The sequence below is a fragment of the Schistocerca americana genome, chromosome 6, assembly GCF_021461395.2.
Source record: "Schistocerca americana isolate TAMUIC-IGC-003095 chromosome 6, iqSchAmer2.1, whole genome shotgun sequence".
Classification (NCBI taxonomy): domain Eukaryota; kingdom Metazoa; phylum Arthropoda; class Insecta; order Orthoptera; family Acrididae; genus Schistocerca; species Schistocerca americana.
The window spans coordinates 133,911,181-133,930,497 of record NC_060124.1 but is presented as its reverse complement, the minus strand read 5'-3'; the positions used below and the strand labels follow the sequence as shown (position 1 = coordinate 133,930,497).

General features: G+C 38.6%; 1 protein-coding gene across 1 annotated transcript in view; it reads left to right on the top strand.

Annotated features, from left to right (window-relative positions):
• Nucleotides 1-17,604, top strand: part of LOC124619633 (tRNA (cytosine(34)-C(5))-methyltransferase) — a 79,143-nt gene extending 61,539 nt beyond the window's left edge. The window contains exons 12-15 of the mRNA XM_047146146.1: nt 5,769-5,846; nt 9,296-9,449; nt 16,031-16,207; nt 16,747-17,604. Coding sequence (XP_047002102.1) covers nt 5,769-5,846; nt 9,296-9,449; nt 16,031-16,207; nt 16,747-16,925 — 588 coding nt within the window. The 3' untranslated portion in view covers nt 16,926-17,604. The remainder of the gene's footprint in view (nt 1-5,768; nt 5,847-9,295; nt 9,450-16,030; nt 16,208-16,746) is intronic.
• The last annotated feature ends 1,713 nt before the right edge of the window (nt 17,605-19,317 follow it).

Genomic DNA, 19,317 nt, shown 5'->3' with positions numbered 1-19,317 from the left:
CACAAAGCTTTTATGTTGACACTTACTTGTAAAAAGAAACTAATAATGTGGAGTCATAACTGCTGTGGACAAAACAAAAACAAGATAATGATGTTTCTGTGAGTTTATCTTACAGCGAAGGGTTACTTTACGGAAATAGAACACAAGTTTTTGGTGAAAGGACACTCTTTTATGTCTTGTGATTGTGATTTTGCTCACATTGAGAAATGAAAGAGGCTAACTGTGTTTGAAGTTACAAAAGATTTAGTTCGCCTCATCACTGAAGTTATGCACACCATACCATTTCTAGTGACTATTATGCAAGAAACAGATTTTTACAACTTTAAGTCAGCTGCTGAAAAATATATGAATGTCACCAATGTGCATATTTCAAAAGCACAATGGATCAGACTGACTGCTGAACTGCCCGGGGTACTGCAAGTTTGGTTAGCTCTTAGTGAAATTGAAGAGTTCAAGGAATATTACATCTTGAAGAGAAATGTGAAGCCTTCAGATCTCAACACGTGTAGCTGGAAACACTACACTGGGAATGTAGGCTGTCTGAAGAAAAGAGAAGGGATTAAGCTAAAATGATACCATTTGTAAAAGAGGAGAATAAGTGGTTTTATGAGACACTTGCAAAATGAGTGAAAATGGACACGATGGCACTTGTATCGTTATTTATGTTAAACCCATTTCAAACAGACCATTTCATTTTTTTCATATTTTGTATCATTTTGTTCTTAAATCCATTTAAATAGAATAAAACCCCACATGTGTTTGTATAGTGATCTCCAACTTTTATGTTGCTTTTGTTTAAGTGCTATACACAATTTGTTGACTATCTGTAAATCAGTTTTTTGGCGCTTGGCCTGTTATTTGCTTACATGTCACAGTTACCTTTGACATATTTACACGTTTCATGGTGCAACGTTGTTGATGCTCACCGAGATGTATGATGGGACCGAGAAGCGGTGAGTCAGTTGCTGGTTCTACATAGCGGATAAAAGAGTGATGGGCAGATAGTGTGTTTATTCTAACATTCCCACATCAGTATAGAAGTGGTATCCAATATGTGTTAGGGTAAAAACAGCTGTGACCTCAGGTCCCACGGTAACTACAACCTCAGAAATTGCAACATATTTGGAAGAAACAGCCAAATATTGGTGACGAAGAAGATGTGAATGTCATAGTTGTGCTGTTAGAATGGTAATCAAAAATAGTGATACCACAGATAACAGGGTTAGTAAGCGAAAAATGTGGGAAAGAAAACCGTCTGCAAATTAATGTAAGAGACTTATTTTTGTGAATAGGACAGTTACTACTCACCATATAGCAGACATGCTGAGTCACAGATAGGCACAATAAAAAAGACTGTCACAAATATAGCTTTCGGCCAGTAAGGCCTTCATCAAAATTAGATGACAGAGACACACGTATACACTCGCACAAACACAAGTGTGTGTGTGTGTGTGTGTGTGTGTGTGTGTGTGTGTGTAGTTTTGGCGAAGACCTTACTGGCCAAAAGCTGTATTTGTGACAGTCTTTTTATTGTGCCTATCTGTGACTCAGCTTCTCCGATATATGATGAGTAGCAACTTTTCTTTTCGTAATATTGTTACATTCGATCCTGGATTTTCAATTGTTCGTTTTATTTTTGTTTATTTTATGTCTCCTCTTATTATCAGAACTGTGGACAATCAATAAAAGGTATAAATTTAGAATTGGTATGATGTTAACTTTTTAGGAAGATACTTTGTCAGTAAAACTGTTTGCAATTTTGTTTAGTTAGAATATGTTAACAAGCCTCTTGAAAAAATGTTGTTTTATAATCAGGATGATCTTATATTGGAGTAAATATGGTACAGCAAATAGTAAGAATTCTCATAAATAATTGATACACACAGGGGAGAGCTCACTAATGTGTACTTTTATTTACCTTCATGGGTCTGTTGATTGAAAAAAGGTGGTTCTCAGATTTGGTGCATGTGGTTACTTGGAGATTGGATGGCCCAGATAATTTTTCAGAACAGATGACTAGGCTTTTGTGCTGCAAATATCACAATCATTTTCGATACAGAGTTAGGTATTTGAAGTTGGTTTTTGAAATATCTAGAAAATTACAAATTGAATTAAAAATAGGTTGTAATAAAAGTTGTTTGTGTTGAAGGGGGAAATCCTGTGGCACGAATCTAAACCACCTGTCTCACCTCCAGAGCACGGGTGTAGTGTCAGCTTCGGAATCATAAATAAGAATCACTTTTATAACGTGGATCTAGGTTCCCTAGGAAAAAAATACATTACCTTCTCTATTTAACAGTGTTTTCATTGTCCATTGGTGATGCAATTGATCAAAAATGAAAATGAGTTGAAAATCGAAAAATGATGACCATTTCCTGCAAAACATCTTTTACCATTCAAATTACTGTTTACCGTATTTACTCGAATCTAAGCCGCACTCGAATCTAAGCTGCACCTGAAAAATGAGACTCGAAATCGAGGAAAAAAAATTTTCCCCGAATCTAAGCCGCACCTGAAATTTGAGACTCGAAATTCAAGGGGAGACAAAAGTTTTAGGCCGCATCTCCAAATCGAAACAAAGTTGGTCCATTGCAGTATGAGACACAATTTAGATCGAATGAATGACGATACAGCTACAGTAGTTTGGTTCGAGGCGTACGCTTAGCAATTACGCTTTGCCAGGTAGCCATTGCTATGCGTCAGGTGCTCCGTCCTTATTTATACGGGTAAGCTTCCTTTTTCACGTACTTCGTCTGGTTTGAATTGATTGCTTATTTTTCTTTGATTTGATAAGCGCCGCTTTCTTTGTTATAGGTGTTTACGTCACTCTAAGCTGAAAATGCATTACTGTACTGTGTCGTGCATTGTTTGTTGCATTCTGATAGTGCGTGTTTACGGCCTGTCACCGCTCGCGGCATGGGGCTGCTTTCTTTGCTAATTATTAACAAGAACCAAATAATAGACTGCGTATGATAGATGTTCTGAACGAAAGTTTAGCGAAAATTTTTCTCCGTTTGAAAATCTTTGCAGGCGCCTCTTTAGTACATTACGTTCTGCACAGAAATTAGTCATCTTAGATTTAAAAATCTTAGATTTTACAAATATAAAGATGGCATGATATGTATATTCTTCCGCATTTGCTGTTGTCTCACTCTAGTTTCGTAGTTTATTAGGCAGACAGGATTTAAATGAGATAGCAGCAAACACGAAACAATACATGGTAAAATGTTTATATTCGTATTATTCGTATGGTGAAGAGAATACTGCATGTGATTCACAATTCATAAAAGTTCCTATTAGTAACCATCTCTTCTCACAGGTAGGAAAAAATCCAGAATGTAGAGTTGGCCATATTGACAAACATCCCAAACAGTCTTGCCAGTCGGATTTTCGTAGTACATCGAAATGCTGCTGCTACATTCGAAGATGAACAATACGGAATTTGTATTTACTTCGTTGGATAATGTACGAAAATGCAGTGGTCGAAACTCGGGGCGGAGAAAAAAGCTCGTCTTCCACCTTTTTTTTCTTTTTTTATTTATTTAATGACGCAGCGGTTTTGGTGCCAGTATTTATCTTTGTGCCTATAAAGCATGCCTATGTAGCGCTACATATATTCGATGGCAGAAGTTAGTTGTGGCAGCACCCACCAACATTTTTCAGAACTTCCGCTTGCTTTGCACTCGATTCTAAGCCGCAGGTGGTTTTTTGGATTACAAAAACCGGAAAAAAAGTGCGGCTTCGATTCGAGTAAATACGGTATAAAGCATGGACTGCGACCATGTGTCAGACTCTTGCCGTAGGTGTAACACTTCCAGTTTCAAGGAAGTAGTCAGACTGTTTGGAGCATGACTGTGGCCATACCGTTTACTATGGACAAGGAAAAGGCTGTGCGAAGTGTTCACATTTCAATTTACTTCAAGTATTTGAACTGCAGTCAATCCTTCCTTAAGGTGTGCTAATCCGTTCCCTGATAGGAATGTTCCTTCTACAGTCACTCTTTGCTGTTCACTGAAAGTGGAAATGAGCAACACAAAGAAAGAGTCCAACCGCTGCCTTTGGCAAATGAAAAATGCCAAAGAGAATGTTTTAGGTGCAGTTACTGCGGATCCTCATGTTAGTTCTTGACAAATCACGAGAGATTGAGAAATTTCCCCAAGGACTGTTCTGCACATGCCGCATTAATACAAATTCCACCCACATCACTTATTTTTACATGAAAAACATGGTAATGACTTGCAGACCCCTTGAACTTTTGAAATACAGCAACAACTAGTGGCCTATAGTGATTTTATTTTACAGACACTTTTCCTGATGAATCAACTTCTTTGAATCATGGTCAATTGAATGGCATAATACGTATTATTTTTCAGTGGAGAGTTCCCACTGCTTAAGGCAAGTCGAGCATCAACAACTGTGGAGTGTCAGTGTTTGGTGTGGTATGTTCAGGTACATGGATAAGTGGCCCATATATTTTTCATAGATAGTAATGTGAATGGTGACTTTTTAGATATTTCCTTTTTTCAGTACTATTTGCAGATCTCCCACTTCAAACAAAAATTGATATGGTGTTTAAACACAATGGATGTCCAATAAATTATTCACAGATAAAGTGAGCAGTTTTGATTCAAACTATGATGGTCGATAGATTGAACGAGGTGTTCCTCAAAATTGGCCTGCACATTCACACGATTTCACTTCTCCCAATATTTCCCGTGGGGAACATTAAAAGAGAAATGTTGCATGGAAGGACCAACAACACCGGAAAGTATATGGCAGCAAATTATCAATGAATGTACAAACATTAGTGAAGAAATACTTAGAGATGTAGGATTGTCCTTTAGAAATAGGATTGCAATATGTATTGCAGAAAATGATCACCATTTCAAACATTTGCTTCAGTAAAACAGGGAGGTTTCTGAGAGGCAAAGAGACTCACATTAAAAAAGATCCCAGAGGGAACAAAATACTACTACATCCATGTCATCATTCCTGGGCAAAGCTAAAAGTAGTTTAATTAATTGTTCCAGCTGCTTTTAAGTTCAGTGACAACTGTGAAAAAAAATTACACTAATACTATGGACAATGTAATGTATTATGTTTTGTATTATATTTTGCTATAACAAACTGGTTTCTCATTAAAGGTTTTAGAACTGCATTCTCACTTCCTGGGATATTAATCTGACATATGTTTCTTGAGATGATACCATTTTTCAATGGTTTTTCAACCATTTCGATTTTTTTCAATTACAGCACCAGCTTTCACGCAATGCAAACACTATTGAATAGAAAAGTTGTATTTTTTTCCCCCAGAGACTCCAAATCCTAAATAATAATTGGGGATTCCTGTATGCCGTATTTTATCCCTGATAACTTCAGAAATTCAAAGAGTATGTTCTAGTCAGCATCATCAAATTTTGTTTCCAAATATAAATGCAAAAGCAAGTGCAGCACAGCACATTGTTATTATTTGTTGTATTTACCCTTGTGTTCAAAATAAGAATGGTAGTGACAAGCTATAATGTACATTGAAGTTTGAAACTGTTTTGTCAGGGAGCTATAATAAATACAGGTAACTTCTTTGGTCACATATTGTAGTGCCAGCTGAATGCAGTCTCTTGAGCTGCTTGCATCTTTTATGAAGTATGTATCCAATGACTGGGTATGGACTCAGTTTAATAATTTGATAGATAAGAAGCAGTGATCCATTATTATAGCTTACTTTGCTTTTAAATTCCTTGAAAATAACATTTTAAAATACTTTTCAGTTGATCAACACTGGTGTTAAAACGTTTGTTCGGTGTGACAACAGAGTCCAGGAATGTCCTTTTCGATTGGCTCAGGAGGTAAGTGATACGAACTGGCATAACTTTGTTTTTATTTGTGATGATAAAAAAGTAACACATTTTATGTAAAATTTCATTTGAGAACCATATACAATATCCCTCCAAATATCAGCCCCATTTTCCCCCCAAAACTCAGTCACAGAAAATTAGGGTCTGCCTTACCAGCATCTACAAAAACAGGTATATTTTCACATAATTGAAATTTCGACTATGGTGCTCATTCCTTAGTTCGAAGTGGAGCAACAATGTTGAAGTGTAGGGAGATTAATCATTGTATCTGAAGCAACAGTCTTTTGTATTGCTGACAGTTTATTTTAAGTAGTGACTATTATCGTACTCAAAGGTCCATTATCCTGCACGAGTCGAGCACTGTTTTTCTGTAACTATGAAAAAAGAATGACTATTGCCCACATCCACGGAGATTAAGCGATTGATTCATTATGTTCTTTTATTTTTTTATATTTCTATAGCACAATCACATGAGCATTTTACATAGCCTGGCATTGTATTTTCTGTGACTAAAGAGTAAAATTTAATCTTCAACAGTGAGTGTTAACACCGAAAGAAAAATCAACACATTTCAGAAATTGCTGCAGTTATGATGTAAATATCAAACTCAGAGTAGGTGATTATCTGATAGAGACGCTGTTAATAAGTAGTGTTTGGATGAGTAGTCTAATGTGCAGCATTGGATCATTTTGGAGTATAAGCTGCAAACTGCAGTTTCTTACAGAAGGCCAAAAACTGGGAAATATCCTGAACTTAAAGCTAGTGTTCTATCCTGTGTATAAAGTAAAAGGAAATATGGGATACTTTGATTTGATTAATGCAGGAAAACAAAAACCACAGTGGTCTTAGCCCATTGTTGCCCAATTGAAGGTGGGTTTATTGTTTGGTTTTGCTCCCTGTCATTCTAGTAAAGCCAGAAGTAGTGCTAGGAGACCTTTCACTAGTTCCAGAATGTTTTATAACTTGGGTGTAACCAACTGTAAAATTGCAATGTAGTGATTGTAAAGGAAAGTGAATACATGTATTTCACAGAAGAGGAGTCCAGGAGGAAAAGGGGTCTGAATCAAAGATGCCTGGGCCACAGTACTTCTGCAACACTTTAGAGTGCAAGAAGGTGAAGTTTGTAATCTACAGTAAAATATACACACAAATGGACCATTACAAACACACTAGACGTTGCATGCTATAGGTCTGTTCCCAATTTCCTCCTCTGCTTTTTCTGGATATGTTTATCCTGAGAAGTGTGAGTATTAGACTCTTTCCTTGTTCTCATGTTCTCTGTCGTAGTGATAGAAGGGATCTGATTATCCTGTGCTCTGAGAGAGTTATTTTTGAAGCCTTAGATTCAAGACCTTTCAGTTTCCTCCATTTATCTTTAAGAAGCCATTCTTTACCTTCCTTTTCTATTTGTCTTTTGAGGAGTGTTCTCATTCGAGCCCCAGACAAGGATTTGATCTTGACCCTAGTCAAACTTCTCAGTAACAGTTTCCTAATCTCAGATGGTCGTTTGCCCAATCCAACTACAGAAATAGCTTCCATCAATTCCTTGGGTGTTTGAGATCTCATCAAGTCCCTCAGTTTTTGTTTTGTTTTCCATGTTCTTCTTTCTGGTCCCACAAGAATTGGGGCTCTATTTGGTAGACACCATGGAACACATGCTGTGCAAGACTAATTACTCAGGGAGGTCATCCGGTATCCCTGTGGTTCTGTTAATAATACAACTTCTCATGTGCCAGGCACCCCTCAGCGTGGATCGCATTACACCTTGCGTTAGGTGTCTGAGGAATTGGGAAACGACTACAGGAACAGATATGGGAGAAATGGGTTGTTGTTAGATACTCTTCATCTGGTTCATCCACTGGGCCCTTCCCAGCATGGGAGACCCTGCCAGTAGCTGCACTACAACTAGCATGGCCGTCAGCTCATTGCAGACGTGCAAGTCTCTCTGCCCACATGGTTAGTACTTCGAAAAAGTAGTATTTTCCGGAGAAGATGGGGTATCTTTCTCTCAACAAATAATCCAGTTAAATACCTCGGAAATTGCTTAGAGCTTAAATGCAACATGGACAGAATTTCATGGGAGCATCAATTGGAGACTTCGGTTTATGTGTAGAAGTGGTCCCTGTATCTGACGAAGCAGCACACAGATTGCAGAAGATTTTACCAAGAAACTTGCCAGCTTCCAGAGGTATGTAATGCAAATGGGGCAGTGGTGCTCTTATCCTGCACACCAAATGGGCAACGCTGAGACACCAGTCTTTTGTGACATGCCAAGCAATGTGACAGTAGACTATAAAGGGGCAATAAGTATCTTATTAAGAACAATAGGAAACTGAAAAGAAAGAATTACCATGGTGTTTACATGGTGTTGTAGAGGAAGAAATGCTGAATGCATGCCTCCCCCTCTTTGTTATTATTAAAATGGGTAACTTTGCCCAAGGAAAATTTCCCTTAGGGGGTTAGCAATTTACTGCCAAGAAAAAGGCTGGACGACAACAGAATTATTTTGTACTGGCTAGCTGATGTTAGGAATCGCAGACTAGTGTGCTGCTCAGTGAGAGAACTATGCTCATATTGGACGCCTTTAAAGGTTACCTCACATTTGAAGTGAAAAATAAGTTGATGTGTTGAAAACAGACCCGGAGGTATGGCCTCAAGACCGTAGGTGACATTGGAAGACTCTCCAAAAATACTGTTCCAGTCCATTTTCAGAAGGGGATCATATGCTCACTCCATCTGCAAAGAATATAAAAAAAACCTTATTTTGCCTTATGTGTCAATGGATTGTCTCTTTCATGATGTCATCAATGAGTTCAGGACATGCAGTGTGTCTGATGTATAGGATGGTAGTGAGGACATCGTGCTTTGGGAGGAGTGTGAAGAAAATACTGATGCCAATTAAATGAGTAATGGTAGTGAAGTAGACAGTGAAATCATTGAAGACTGTGGTTAGAAGGCAGGTGTTGGTGCGCTATGTATATACATCCCAATATTAAAATGTGACCGTATTGTTAACTGTTTTTGTAAATGGATAATGTGACCAAAATTTTTCTTTGCTATTTTTCTTCAGTGAATGATCATGTTAAGGTTACACAAAAACCTCAGCCCTTGAGAAATAAGTCTATTTCAACCGTCTGTTACCAATATTAGTAAATGGTTTCCCCCAGATTTGTGACACTTTCACACAGGAAAATGCATGTTCTCATGACATTTCATAAATGCTGCTGTTTGCGCAAAGTCGCAATATCCCCAGCTATAGTGTACATGTAAGTCTTAATGGACTGTTTTAAGAAAGTTTCATTCTTGTTTGTTAGTGTGATAATGTGAATTTTTGGTTGTGAAAACTAATGATCCATTTTCAGATATTTTCTGTGCCAGTTGAACCCACCATTTTCTATTTTTGAGATTTGTTTTCTGTTCATATTTAATTTTTATTGTAGGGTTTGCATAGTATCTATCCTTATATGGGGCCAAAGAGGAAAATTAAAGTTACAAAGTCTGATCTGATAGCCCTTCTGATGAATGACAACCCCAAATTCCCTCCAGAAGCTACATCGTTGGATCAGAAGACACAACAGCAGCTTAAAGACATTTGTAAGTAAAAAAGAAACAGCAAGTTCATGTAAATATATACAATACCAAAAAAAATGTACTGTATGATTTTTTAAAAGCACATTACATGTGCAGTGTTCAACAATGTATGAAACACCTGCCTTGAAACTGAAAATTTTTAATGTTATCCATTCGTTAAAAAAAGGGAGCAAACATTTAGTTCTCCTCTCTCCCTATCCCCTCCGCCTCTCTTCTTCTTTCTTTCTCCTCTCTCCTCTCTCTTAGCCCGCCCTCCCTGCCATCCCTCCCACTGCTGGTGTGTGTGGGGATTGTGGGGGGGGATTTTTCTCCTTTCCTCTTCTTTTATCTTATCTTGGCATACCTTTGTCTTACTTCGTGATCTTACTTTTGCATGGTAAAGGATTACAACATGATAGTTGCTTAAAACTATGTAGCACTGCACCAATATTTTTGCATTCGTGCTACTAGTATCAGAGGTGCATGTTTATCATTGGATGTGATTACTATCCTGAAATTTTACTCTCTCTTTTTTAACGTAATGTAAACCAGGAATGTTAGCTCTTTGCTCAAATAAGTTTCAAAATGATAATGAGCTAACTGTAACTTGCTATACTAATTTGTTTGATTGCATTTTATTCACACTGACACAAAAAAGTTGTTGCATAATAACAGAAAGTGCCTGTAGCGGTTGCAGTTGCCAAGTAACAGTGAAGGTGAAAGTCTTGTTAAACACAATTTGCAACATGCTAAAAATTTCTGTAATGAAAATAAAGACCCACATTAATTTCATCATTCTTGCCTCCTTCTAGATAAACAGATGGTTGAGATCTTCAACAAAATTCTCAAAAAGTAGGTTGTTATTGTTTTCATGTAGCAAAGGTGCTTTGGGAGTGGTTGAAGGAAGACAGGAAGATTAGAGTTAACATCATGTGGTCATTAGAAACGGACCATAAGCTCAAATTATGAATGGATGGGGATGTACATTGGCCTTGCCCTTTCCAAAGGAACCATTCTGGCATATGCTTGGAGTGGTTTAGGGTAATAATGGGAAACTAAATCTGAATGGACAGACAGGGATTTGAACCATCATTGCCTGAATGCGAGACCAATATGCTAACCACTGTGCTAATCCACTTGGTCTGTATGCTTGAATAGATAGGTGTTGAAAAGACAGTGCACCACATTACCATTGATACAAGAGGTGTAAAGGCGTAATATTGCAGATTGGCGTGTACAGGGGAGCAGTTTAGCTTCCAGTAATCCGGAACGGATATGAGACGAATCACATTTTTTTCTGAAATGATAGGACAGTGATTCTTACTGTGGCAGAGCTCTGAAGCAAGTAAATCATCGCTGTTTTTAAACTAATGAAAGGCATTGATGGAAAAATGTTTTGGTTTGCAGGGTAGTTAATGAATAATACCTCACTGGTTCATTCCTCTACTCTGAACAGGCATAGGTTCTGGGCTTGGTGGTCTGGCCCAGTCCTCACCCTGCCCACTCCCTTGATCTTCTTCAGCCTTCTTGCATGTTCTGTTTGACTTGGTGTTTTCCTCTCTTTTTCCTGTGCTTCTCTCACCCAGCATATGTCACTGATCTTTTCTGGTTACTGTTGGGTGGGATGCCTCTGCTAAGTGGTGAGGGATATGTCCCCCGTTGCCCTTTGTGCCTTTGGGGGCTTATGGCTGCTCCCTGGACGAGGCGGGGCACCTCACCTGCGTAATGTCTCCCCCCCCCCCTTCCACTTTTTTTTGTCCTTTCTCCAGGCTCTGTTGACCTTTGGTCGTTTGAGCTAGGCCCTTCTTTGTTGTGTAGGTCTGTTGACTTGCCTGTTCCAGGTAAGAGGGACTAATGACTCATACTTTGGTTCTTTTAATCATTAAACCAATAAACCAGTCCACTGGTTCATTGATTATCCACCTGTCCCAGCAAATATTGGTACCTCATTTAACTCTGCTAAACCAGGTGTCAGAGTTTGAACACGCAAGCAAAATGAACAAACTTCAGAGACAACGCAATAGAAGAGTAAAGTAAGAAATAAACACAAAATGAAAGTAACTGCTGTGTCCATGAAAATTAATTAAGCACTGCATTGTGAAGTACTATCGTGCCCTTAAATTAAGAATAGTTCTTTTGCGGTTTATTATTATATTTGCACATATCTAGACTCCGGCAGCTGGATCATCAGTCATAGTGCAAAGTGTTATACAGCCTTGTAATATGTTTTCTTTACATTTATACCGACAGTCAGCTCATATGCATGATTGGAACTGGATTGCGTAATGTATGATGATATTGTTTTGGATAGCAGTGCAGTGACAGGCTGTTCTTCTTTGTGCTCAGTTATTTTTGTGGCTTCTCACTTCTGCACCACTGCTCGTACTATATAGGATTTCAGAAAGGAGCTGGCTGGTCATTTTCTATTTCTGGCGCCCTCAGTATTCATCATTGAGCATTGTGTGCTTCTGTACCCCATTGCACTGTTGCTGTTGAACACTCTTCATTACGTCTTTGAATGTACACAGTCTTAGGAGACAGTCTCTTAAGACCTCAAGGTTAACAGGATGTTAATCCTTCCTTCCTTTTTCCCTTCCTTCGTATCCACTGTTCCTTCCGTAATGGGCTCCTTTTATGATACTGACGCAATTAACGCAATTTTCCCTGGGTCAAAATGTGTACATTACTTTGCAGACAAAAAGTGGAAAAGGAAATATAGGGTTGCTGGCTGTCTGTCAAGTGAATGTTCTGTGCACTGTACTGCAACCACTTATGGTAAGTGTATAGTAAACTAATGAAGTCAGTTTGCTCAGAAACAGTTTTCTCTGTGATTATTGCAACATATCAAGCTAGAGACCCTCACAGTACTTCATTTGACTTGTTTTGCTGCCAGAACCAAAAACCTGTTGGACATCTGTTGCTGGCATCTCATGTGATATTTCTCACAAGTTGATGACTAATAGCATGCTCTTTATATGAAACTGGGTGTAAGAGTAAACTTCGGAATATTGTCACCTTAGTTTATCCATGCCCAAGCTGCCAAATTAGTGTACCAGTGAAAACCCTTTCAGATGGTTCTATCGTGCTGCTATCTGGAAGCAAGCTCTGTTACCTTCACATACAGTACATTATGGCATAGATAAAACTATAAACAGAGTGTGAGGATGCAATCTCTTGTGGCAGTAACATTGAATGAAATATTCTCAGGCTTCAAGCCACATCAAGTGGTTAAAATGCCACAAGCTTTTGACCAAGTACAAAACAAACATTGTCAACCAGTGGACTGATGGTATGTCCTTACATTCTCTAATTGCTGGATATGACATCACTGGTACTCAAGTTATCGCCTTACATTGGCATAGCATATTATGTTGAGCCTGCGATCGGTGCACCCACACCAACCTCACAATCACTGTATACTGCGCTGAGCTGTAGCCACCATCTCAATTACTGAGGTTGTCAGTGATTTTTATTTCAAAGACTTTTTCAGTTACACTGTACCAGAAGCCCTTAGTGCAAGCCATTAAGGTTGGTTATATTTGCGTGGTATTTTGTAGACCTTGGTTGGATGCTTGGAGACCCGCTGCATCTTTTACTGGTCTCAGTAATTACTGGATTTTTGACAGAGGCAATAAATGAAATGATGTTGAGGAGGAATCACAATAAGACCAGCGATGAGGAGCAAGAAAAGAAATTTACATTTTTGATGTTTTATGGTCCCATGTCATGCAGCATAAGTTGCCTCTCGAAAAGACACACAGTCAAATCTTTCTTCATGCTGCCATCAAAAATGTGACAGTTACTGAGATCAGTAAAAAGATATGGCAGGTCTCAGAACATCTGGGATCTACAAAATACCTAGTTAGCGTGTCTAAACTTAAATTAGGCAAACAGTGTGCACCATATATCAACACAGGAAGGAGCGCAAGAGGTTTTATCACTAATGCTATTTCAAAAAAGTATGCTTGAACAAAACCTCTGTTGTGGCTTGCACTTATGACTCCTAGGACAAGGTAATTTAAAAAATCCATTGAATTAAAATCACTGAACAACATGGGTGCGGCGAGGTATTCAGTGATTGGGAGCATGTAGAATATCGAGGCAACACATGCCCGTTGTCGTCATCGTCAGTCCGAAGATTGGTTTGATGCAGCTCTTCATGCTACCCTATCCTGTGCGAGCCTCTTCATCTCCGAATAACTGTTGGAACGTATGTCCTTCTGTATCTGCTTACTGTATTCATCTGTTGGTCTCCCTCTACAGTGTTTGCCCCCACACTTCCATCCAGTATTAGATTGGCTATCCCTTTGACGTCTCAAAATGTGCCCATATTTGGTGATAATGTGAGAATGTGAACACTAGTAATGTCCCAGCTGGCAGCTAGAGTATATAAGGATCTCCCTGCAACCTCACTGGCACTATTTCACTGTACTACAGCCAAATAGTACTTGGGTTGAAAGTTTGTGGCATTTTAACCACTTGACAAAGCTAGAAGTCTGATAACATTTTATTCATAATCTGAGTGACGTGCAAGACCAGGTGTGTTCTTTCTAATCCACAGCACACTATTTTCAGAATGCCGCACACAGTTGTAATCTGTGAGGAATATCATAACGGTATACTCTCTACTGTTGAGAAGAGTAACCTGTAACTGTGGCTAAGTCACTCTCTGCCATATCATTTCTCTTTCTGCCACTAGTTCAGTATGGTAAAAGTAAGGTTTCTGGGGAGCTAAAACTTTGAGCTGTAGAGTGAGTCATGTCCGGCTAAGTCAGCTGGCAAGAGTTTTGTCTTGTAAGGCCAGGCTTTGTATTTCAGTTCCAGTCAAACACTTAATTTTAATGTGTGAGAAAGTTTCATAACTGTATGCACTCAGTTGCTCAGTGAAAGATTTATTTGAGTGAAGCATGGTTTAACCTTTCATCAAATATTAGTGTCACTGGGGAAACACCGAATACAGCATGTATGAGGTGTTTAACAGTGAACAGAGACAGAGAAAAAGATTGAATTGAATTAAAATAAAATTAAGCTAATTCTAATCCGGTCTCAGCAGCTAGAGACAGTGCCCATGTGTGTGTGAACAGTGTTTGTGTGAATTCAGAAGAATGCCTTTTTGCTTGAAAACTTACTTTTGTAGCAGTCTTTTCTGTTGCATCTGTCTGTGACTCAACATCTCCACTCTATGGGGAGTGCTAGTGTATCCTTTTCATAATATTGGCGTTAAGCTAATTTGAGATTTGATAGTTTGAATCGGCAAAGGAAAAAAAAGAAAAAAAAAATGTTTTCCTCTCTTATAATGTAATTGTTGGGAAGGTCTAAGCAGCACCTTAATTTGAGTGGAAGATTGTTAATGTGTATGACAGTGGAAAAGGAAATTATTCAGAGTAAAATGAAGTATGAATGAATAAAAAAAATGGACATTTTGAATGAAAGCCATATCTTCAGACTTCTCAGTAAAAAGTAACCAAAAAATTATCAGAGCCTTGTATTAAAGTTGCCAATTTCTAACTGTACTGTGTGCATCTTGTTAAAAGCATTGTTGCAGTGAAGAAATAAAATTATTCTGAGGAAAAGTCCTCTGTTTTCAGAGACCATACCGTTCCAGTAAAAGCCAGAATGTTGCAATATTTTATAAATATTCCACAGTGTAGAAATCTGTTTGACCACAGAGAAAGACGATAGTATTTTAACTATTTCGTTTCTGTGTCTTAACTCTTCCAGAGGAAAGTAACACGGTGATAGAATGCTGGGCTCGTAACTTCAACTAATTTCAACACTCAGATACCAAATATTTTTACTGCTGCCAGCGCACTGTATCAGCATATCAACCATAATACTGTTCTTTATGCAAAGGATATATTGTACTCAACATAATAGAAGGAGATGTATGGTGAGTAGCAATCTACCTATTGGACAGTGCTATGGAATGGGTAGATTGTTACTCACCATATAACGGAGATGTTGAGCTGCAGACAGGCACAATGAAAAGACTGCTAAACTAATGAGATTTTAGCCAAAAGGCTTTCTTTTAATGTTGGCCATACCCAACACCCCCCCCCCCCCCCCCCACCCCCCCCACCCCTCCCAAAAAAAAAAAAAAAAACCACGCACACGCACAAGCACAAGCACAACTCTCACATGCATGACCACTGTCTCTGGCCTCGGTGGCACGACAGTGATTTCTGTCTGCTGTCTGTGTGTGTGTGTGTGTGTGTGTGTGTGTGTGTGTGTGTGTGTTAGCAGAAGGCCTTTTGGCTGGAAGCTATGCCTGTCTGTGACTCAGCATGCCCACTGTATGGTGAATAGCAATCTACCCTTTTCATAATATTGTCATTATTCCATCCTGGATTTTCCGTTGTTTGACTTTGCATAATATTGCCACATTCCATCCTGGCGTTTCCAGTGTTTGACTTGTTTCGAATAGAATTGCTGTCGAGAGCAAATTGTGTATTTCCTTCCTTCTTAGCTTACGAGTACTATTTTAGTATTAGTGGCTTAGGTGAGCACTGGTGCCCTCTGTCCTCTATGTAAGTAAATCTTGCTGACGTATTATATACACAATTGAGAACGGCACATTGACATTCTTTGTTTTTGAAAATTTACAGCACAAGGCAGCTGTGTGTTGGTGTATGAAGGTGAGCCCACCAATGATGGTGACGTGAACTGTACTACACCATTGCACATGGTGGGATGGCGAGGTATAAAATCTGTACGAGCATACGTACCAACAAATGACTGTGTTCACTATTTGCGGCTTTTAGGAGCAGATGTCTCAAAGTATGGTAAGAACCATTTGTGATTTAAACAATAGCTGCTCTTTGTTTTTCCACACTCTTGTCCCTCCTTCCATTTATTTCTATTCTTTTTTCCTGCATTTATAATTATGTCCTTATTTTTCCTGTGTAGACCAAGTCTTTAATTTTAGGATCCCCAAATGCTTCAACATTGCCCACATACCTTTCCTGTTATTTACCAATATTAATCATCATTAATAATCATCAAGTGGTTGATGTGTATTGAAGTTACAATTTTCCATATGAATCTTAACTTGATAAGAATTTTATAAGTTCATTTCAATATTTTCAGTTGTGATTTTCAGTTGCTTTACTTTAAAGTAGTCTGATTGCAGGTATTAGTGGAAAATTTTAGTGCCCACAACATGCATACGAGACCAGTCACCTTGTAGTATAAGAGCATGTTAATGCAAGTTTTCGTGCTTGTATTTCTTCCGTACACACACACACACACACACACACACACACACACACCAGAAAAGTGGGCTCTCCTAAAAGCTCGAACTTATTTACTTGTTCATTTTCAGAGGTCAACAAGTTCAAAGACAAAAATGTTCCTGACGAAAGCAGTGAAAAATCTGAGAGTTGCCTAAACATTTGTGATAAAGATTCATCAGCAAGTAATGAATCTCTTTCTGTGGATAATGGAAACTCATCACAGAGGGACACTGTTGAAACCAGCAAACTAGAAGCAGGTGAAGGATAACAGAGGCTTTGAATTGAAGTATTCATCTACCAAGATGTCATCTTAAATAAAAATGGTCTTCAGACATATTTGCCAACATGTGGACTCAGAATGTTACTTCGTGGCTATGCAGGGTACTGAATTCTTGCAGAAGCATACACCACACAGTAATTACCATAACTTCTCATATTACTATCATAATAGTAATAATTATTATTATTATGGGGTGTGCAATGTCCACAGCACAATTCTTCCAAAGATTGAAAGAAATAAATCTGGGTTTTCAATGCAGGAAACTATTTTTTAGAGTCAGATTTACATTTTGATGTTAATTGGTATACAGTATTGTGAACCAGTAGTTTGACAAATGCTGTTGTCACTGTAAAATGTGATATTTCATTTGACCACTTCGTGCTTTTTGTGTAAGCAGATAACAAACACTACTGTGAGAAAGCAAAATACTGCATTATGTTTGTTTTTTAAATTATGAGTGTAAGATTTAGTATTTATTATGTGGCTGTCAGGGGTATTGTTCTAAGTGCTACGTGAGTGACTGTGCCAGAATTTTTTTTTATCACTGTTCAGTTTGTCATCTAAAGCTACACACAGAGCACGAAGAGTAAAGTTGTGAATTTTTAAATAAGCTCTATCCTTTTCTGTACAGGTTTTGTGTATTAATAAATACAGTTCATTATTGGTATTGAAATTTATTAATAGTATTGTTAATATGTGTGCCACCAAACTCAAGGCAGTATAAGAGCTAGGTGTACTGTCATTTCCCCACAGATTCTTTGGATCCTTATCTCTCAAATGAGAAAGTCCCTTTATTTTATAGGTGCCAACCAAACTGAAGAGATGGAAAGAAATTGTTGTGTAAAAGAAAATCTTTGGCAAAGATGAAGAAAAAATATGTGCATGGGATGTGATGTGTCATCATTGTTGTTTATTATGGTTGCTGAGCAGTGGCGAAATGTGGCACTTTTTGTATGGTAGGCTGAGAATTATGAATTTCAAAAAGAAAAAGATCTTACAAAAAACTTGTAAAATAGAAATACTGCAAAAGTAACTTAGTTACATATTTCTGATAAGACAGAAACTTCTACAGAAATTGTTATAAATAAATGCATAAAAGTATTAAACACCTATACATTAATAAAAATATAACTCACAGTTACAACTTTTTATAAATCAGTTTATCCTGTCCTCTCCCATGGAGGAAACATCGCAAACATGAGAGATGAACTCCTGAGCTGCATATAGGCACAACAAAAAGACTGCCAGTATAATCTCTCAGCCATTGTGTCGAAAATAGAACACACACACACACACACACACACACACACACACACACACACAGATGGAGGGATAGCTTGGTAGGGGTGGCGGACAGTGAAGAGGTGCTGCAGAGTGCTCAAGGGCGAGGTGGAGAGATGGTAGGGCAGCTAGGTGCAGTTGGGAGGTTAGATGGAGGGCCGAGAAGAGGTTTTTTTTTGGGGGGGGGGGGGGAGGTTTACAGAAAAGGAGATAAGTGAAAACACTGGGTGCATTGGTGGAATGAGGGGTGTGAAGTGCTGGAATGGGAAAAGGGAAGGGGCTGGATGGGTGAGGACAATGGCTAATGAAGGTTGAGGCCAGGAGAGTAATTGAAATGTGGGATATATTGCAGGGAAGAGTTCTCACTTGTGCAATTCGGAAAAGTTGGTGTTGGTGGGAATGATCCATATGGCACAAGCTGTGAAGTGGTGGGAAGGATAGTGAGCAGGACATTTCTCCTTTCAGTGCACGACAAGCAGTAGTCGAAACCCTGTTGGAGAATGTAATTCAGTTGCTCCAGTTCTGTGTGGTACTGAGTTATGAGGGGAATGCTCCTCTGTGGCTGGACAGTGAGACTTAGGGAAGTTGTGGGAGATTGGAAAGTTAAGGCATGGGAGATTTGTTTTTGTACGAGGTTGGGAGTATAATTACGGTCTGTGAAAGCCTCAGTGAGACCCTCGGTATATTTTGAGAGGGACTGCTCGTCACTGCAGATGAACCACGGGTGGCTAAGTGGAGGTATTTCATGTGGTTAATAGGTTTGATATGGACAGTGGCATTGATGTAGTCATCTTTGAGGTGGAGGTCAACATCTAGGAAGGTGGTTTGTTGGGTTGAGTAGGACCAGATGAAGCAAATGAGGAAGAAGCTGTTGAGTTTCTGGAGGAATGTGGATGAGGTGTCCTCTCCCTTGATCTAAATCGCAAAGATGTGTTGTGCCCATGGCGACTCAGAATATCCTGTATATAGTGACTAGCAACTTTCCTTTTCATAATATTGTTAAAATTCCATCCTGGATTTTCCATTGTTTGATAGATATGAACTCTTGTTGTTTGGTTTAAGATCTGACAGTTTCCTTCTCAATAGCCAAAATTGCCAA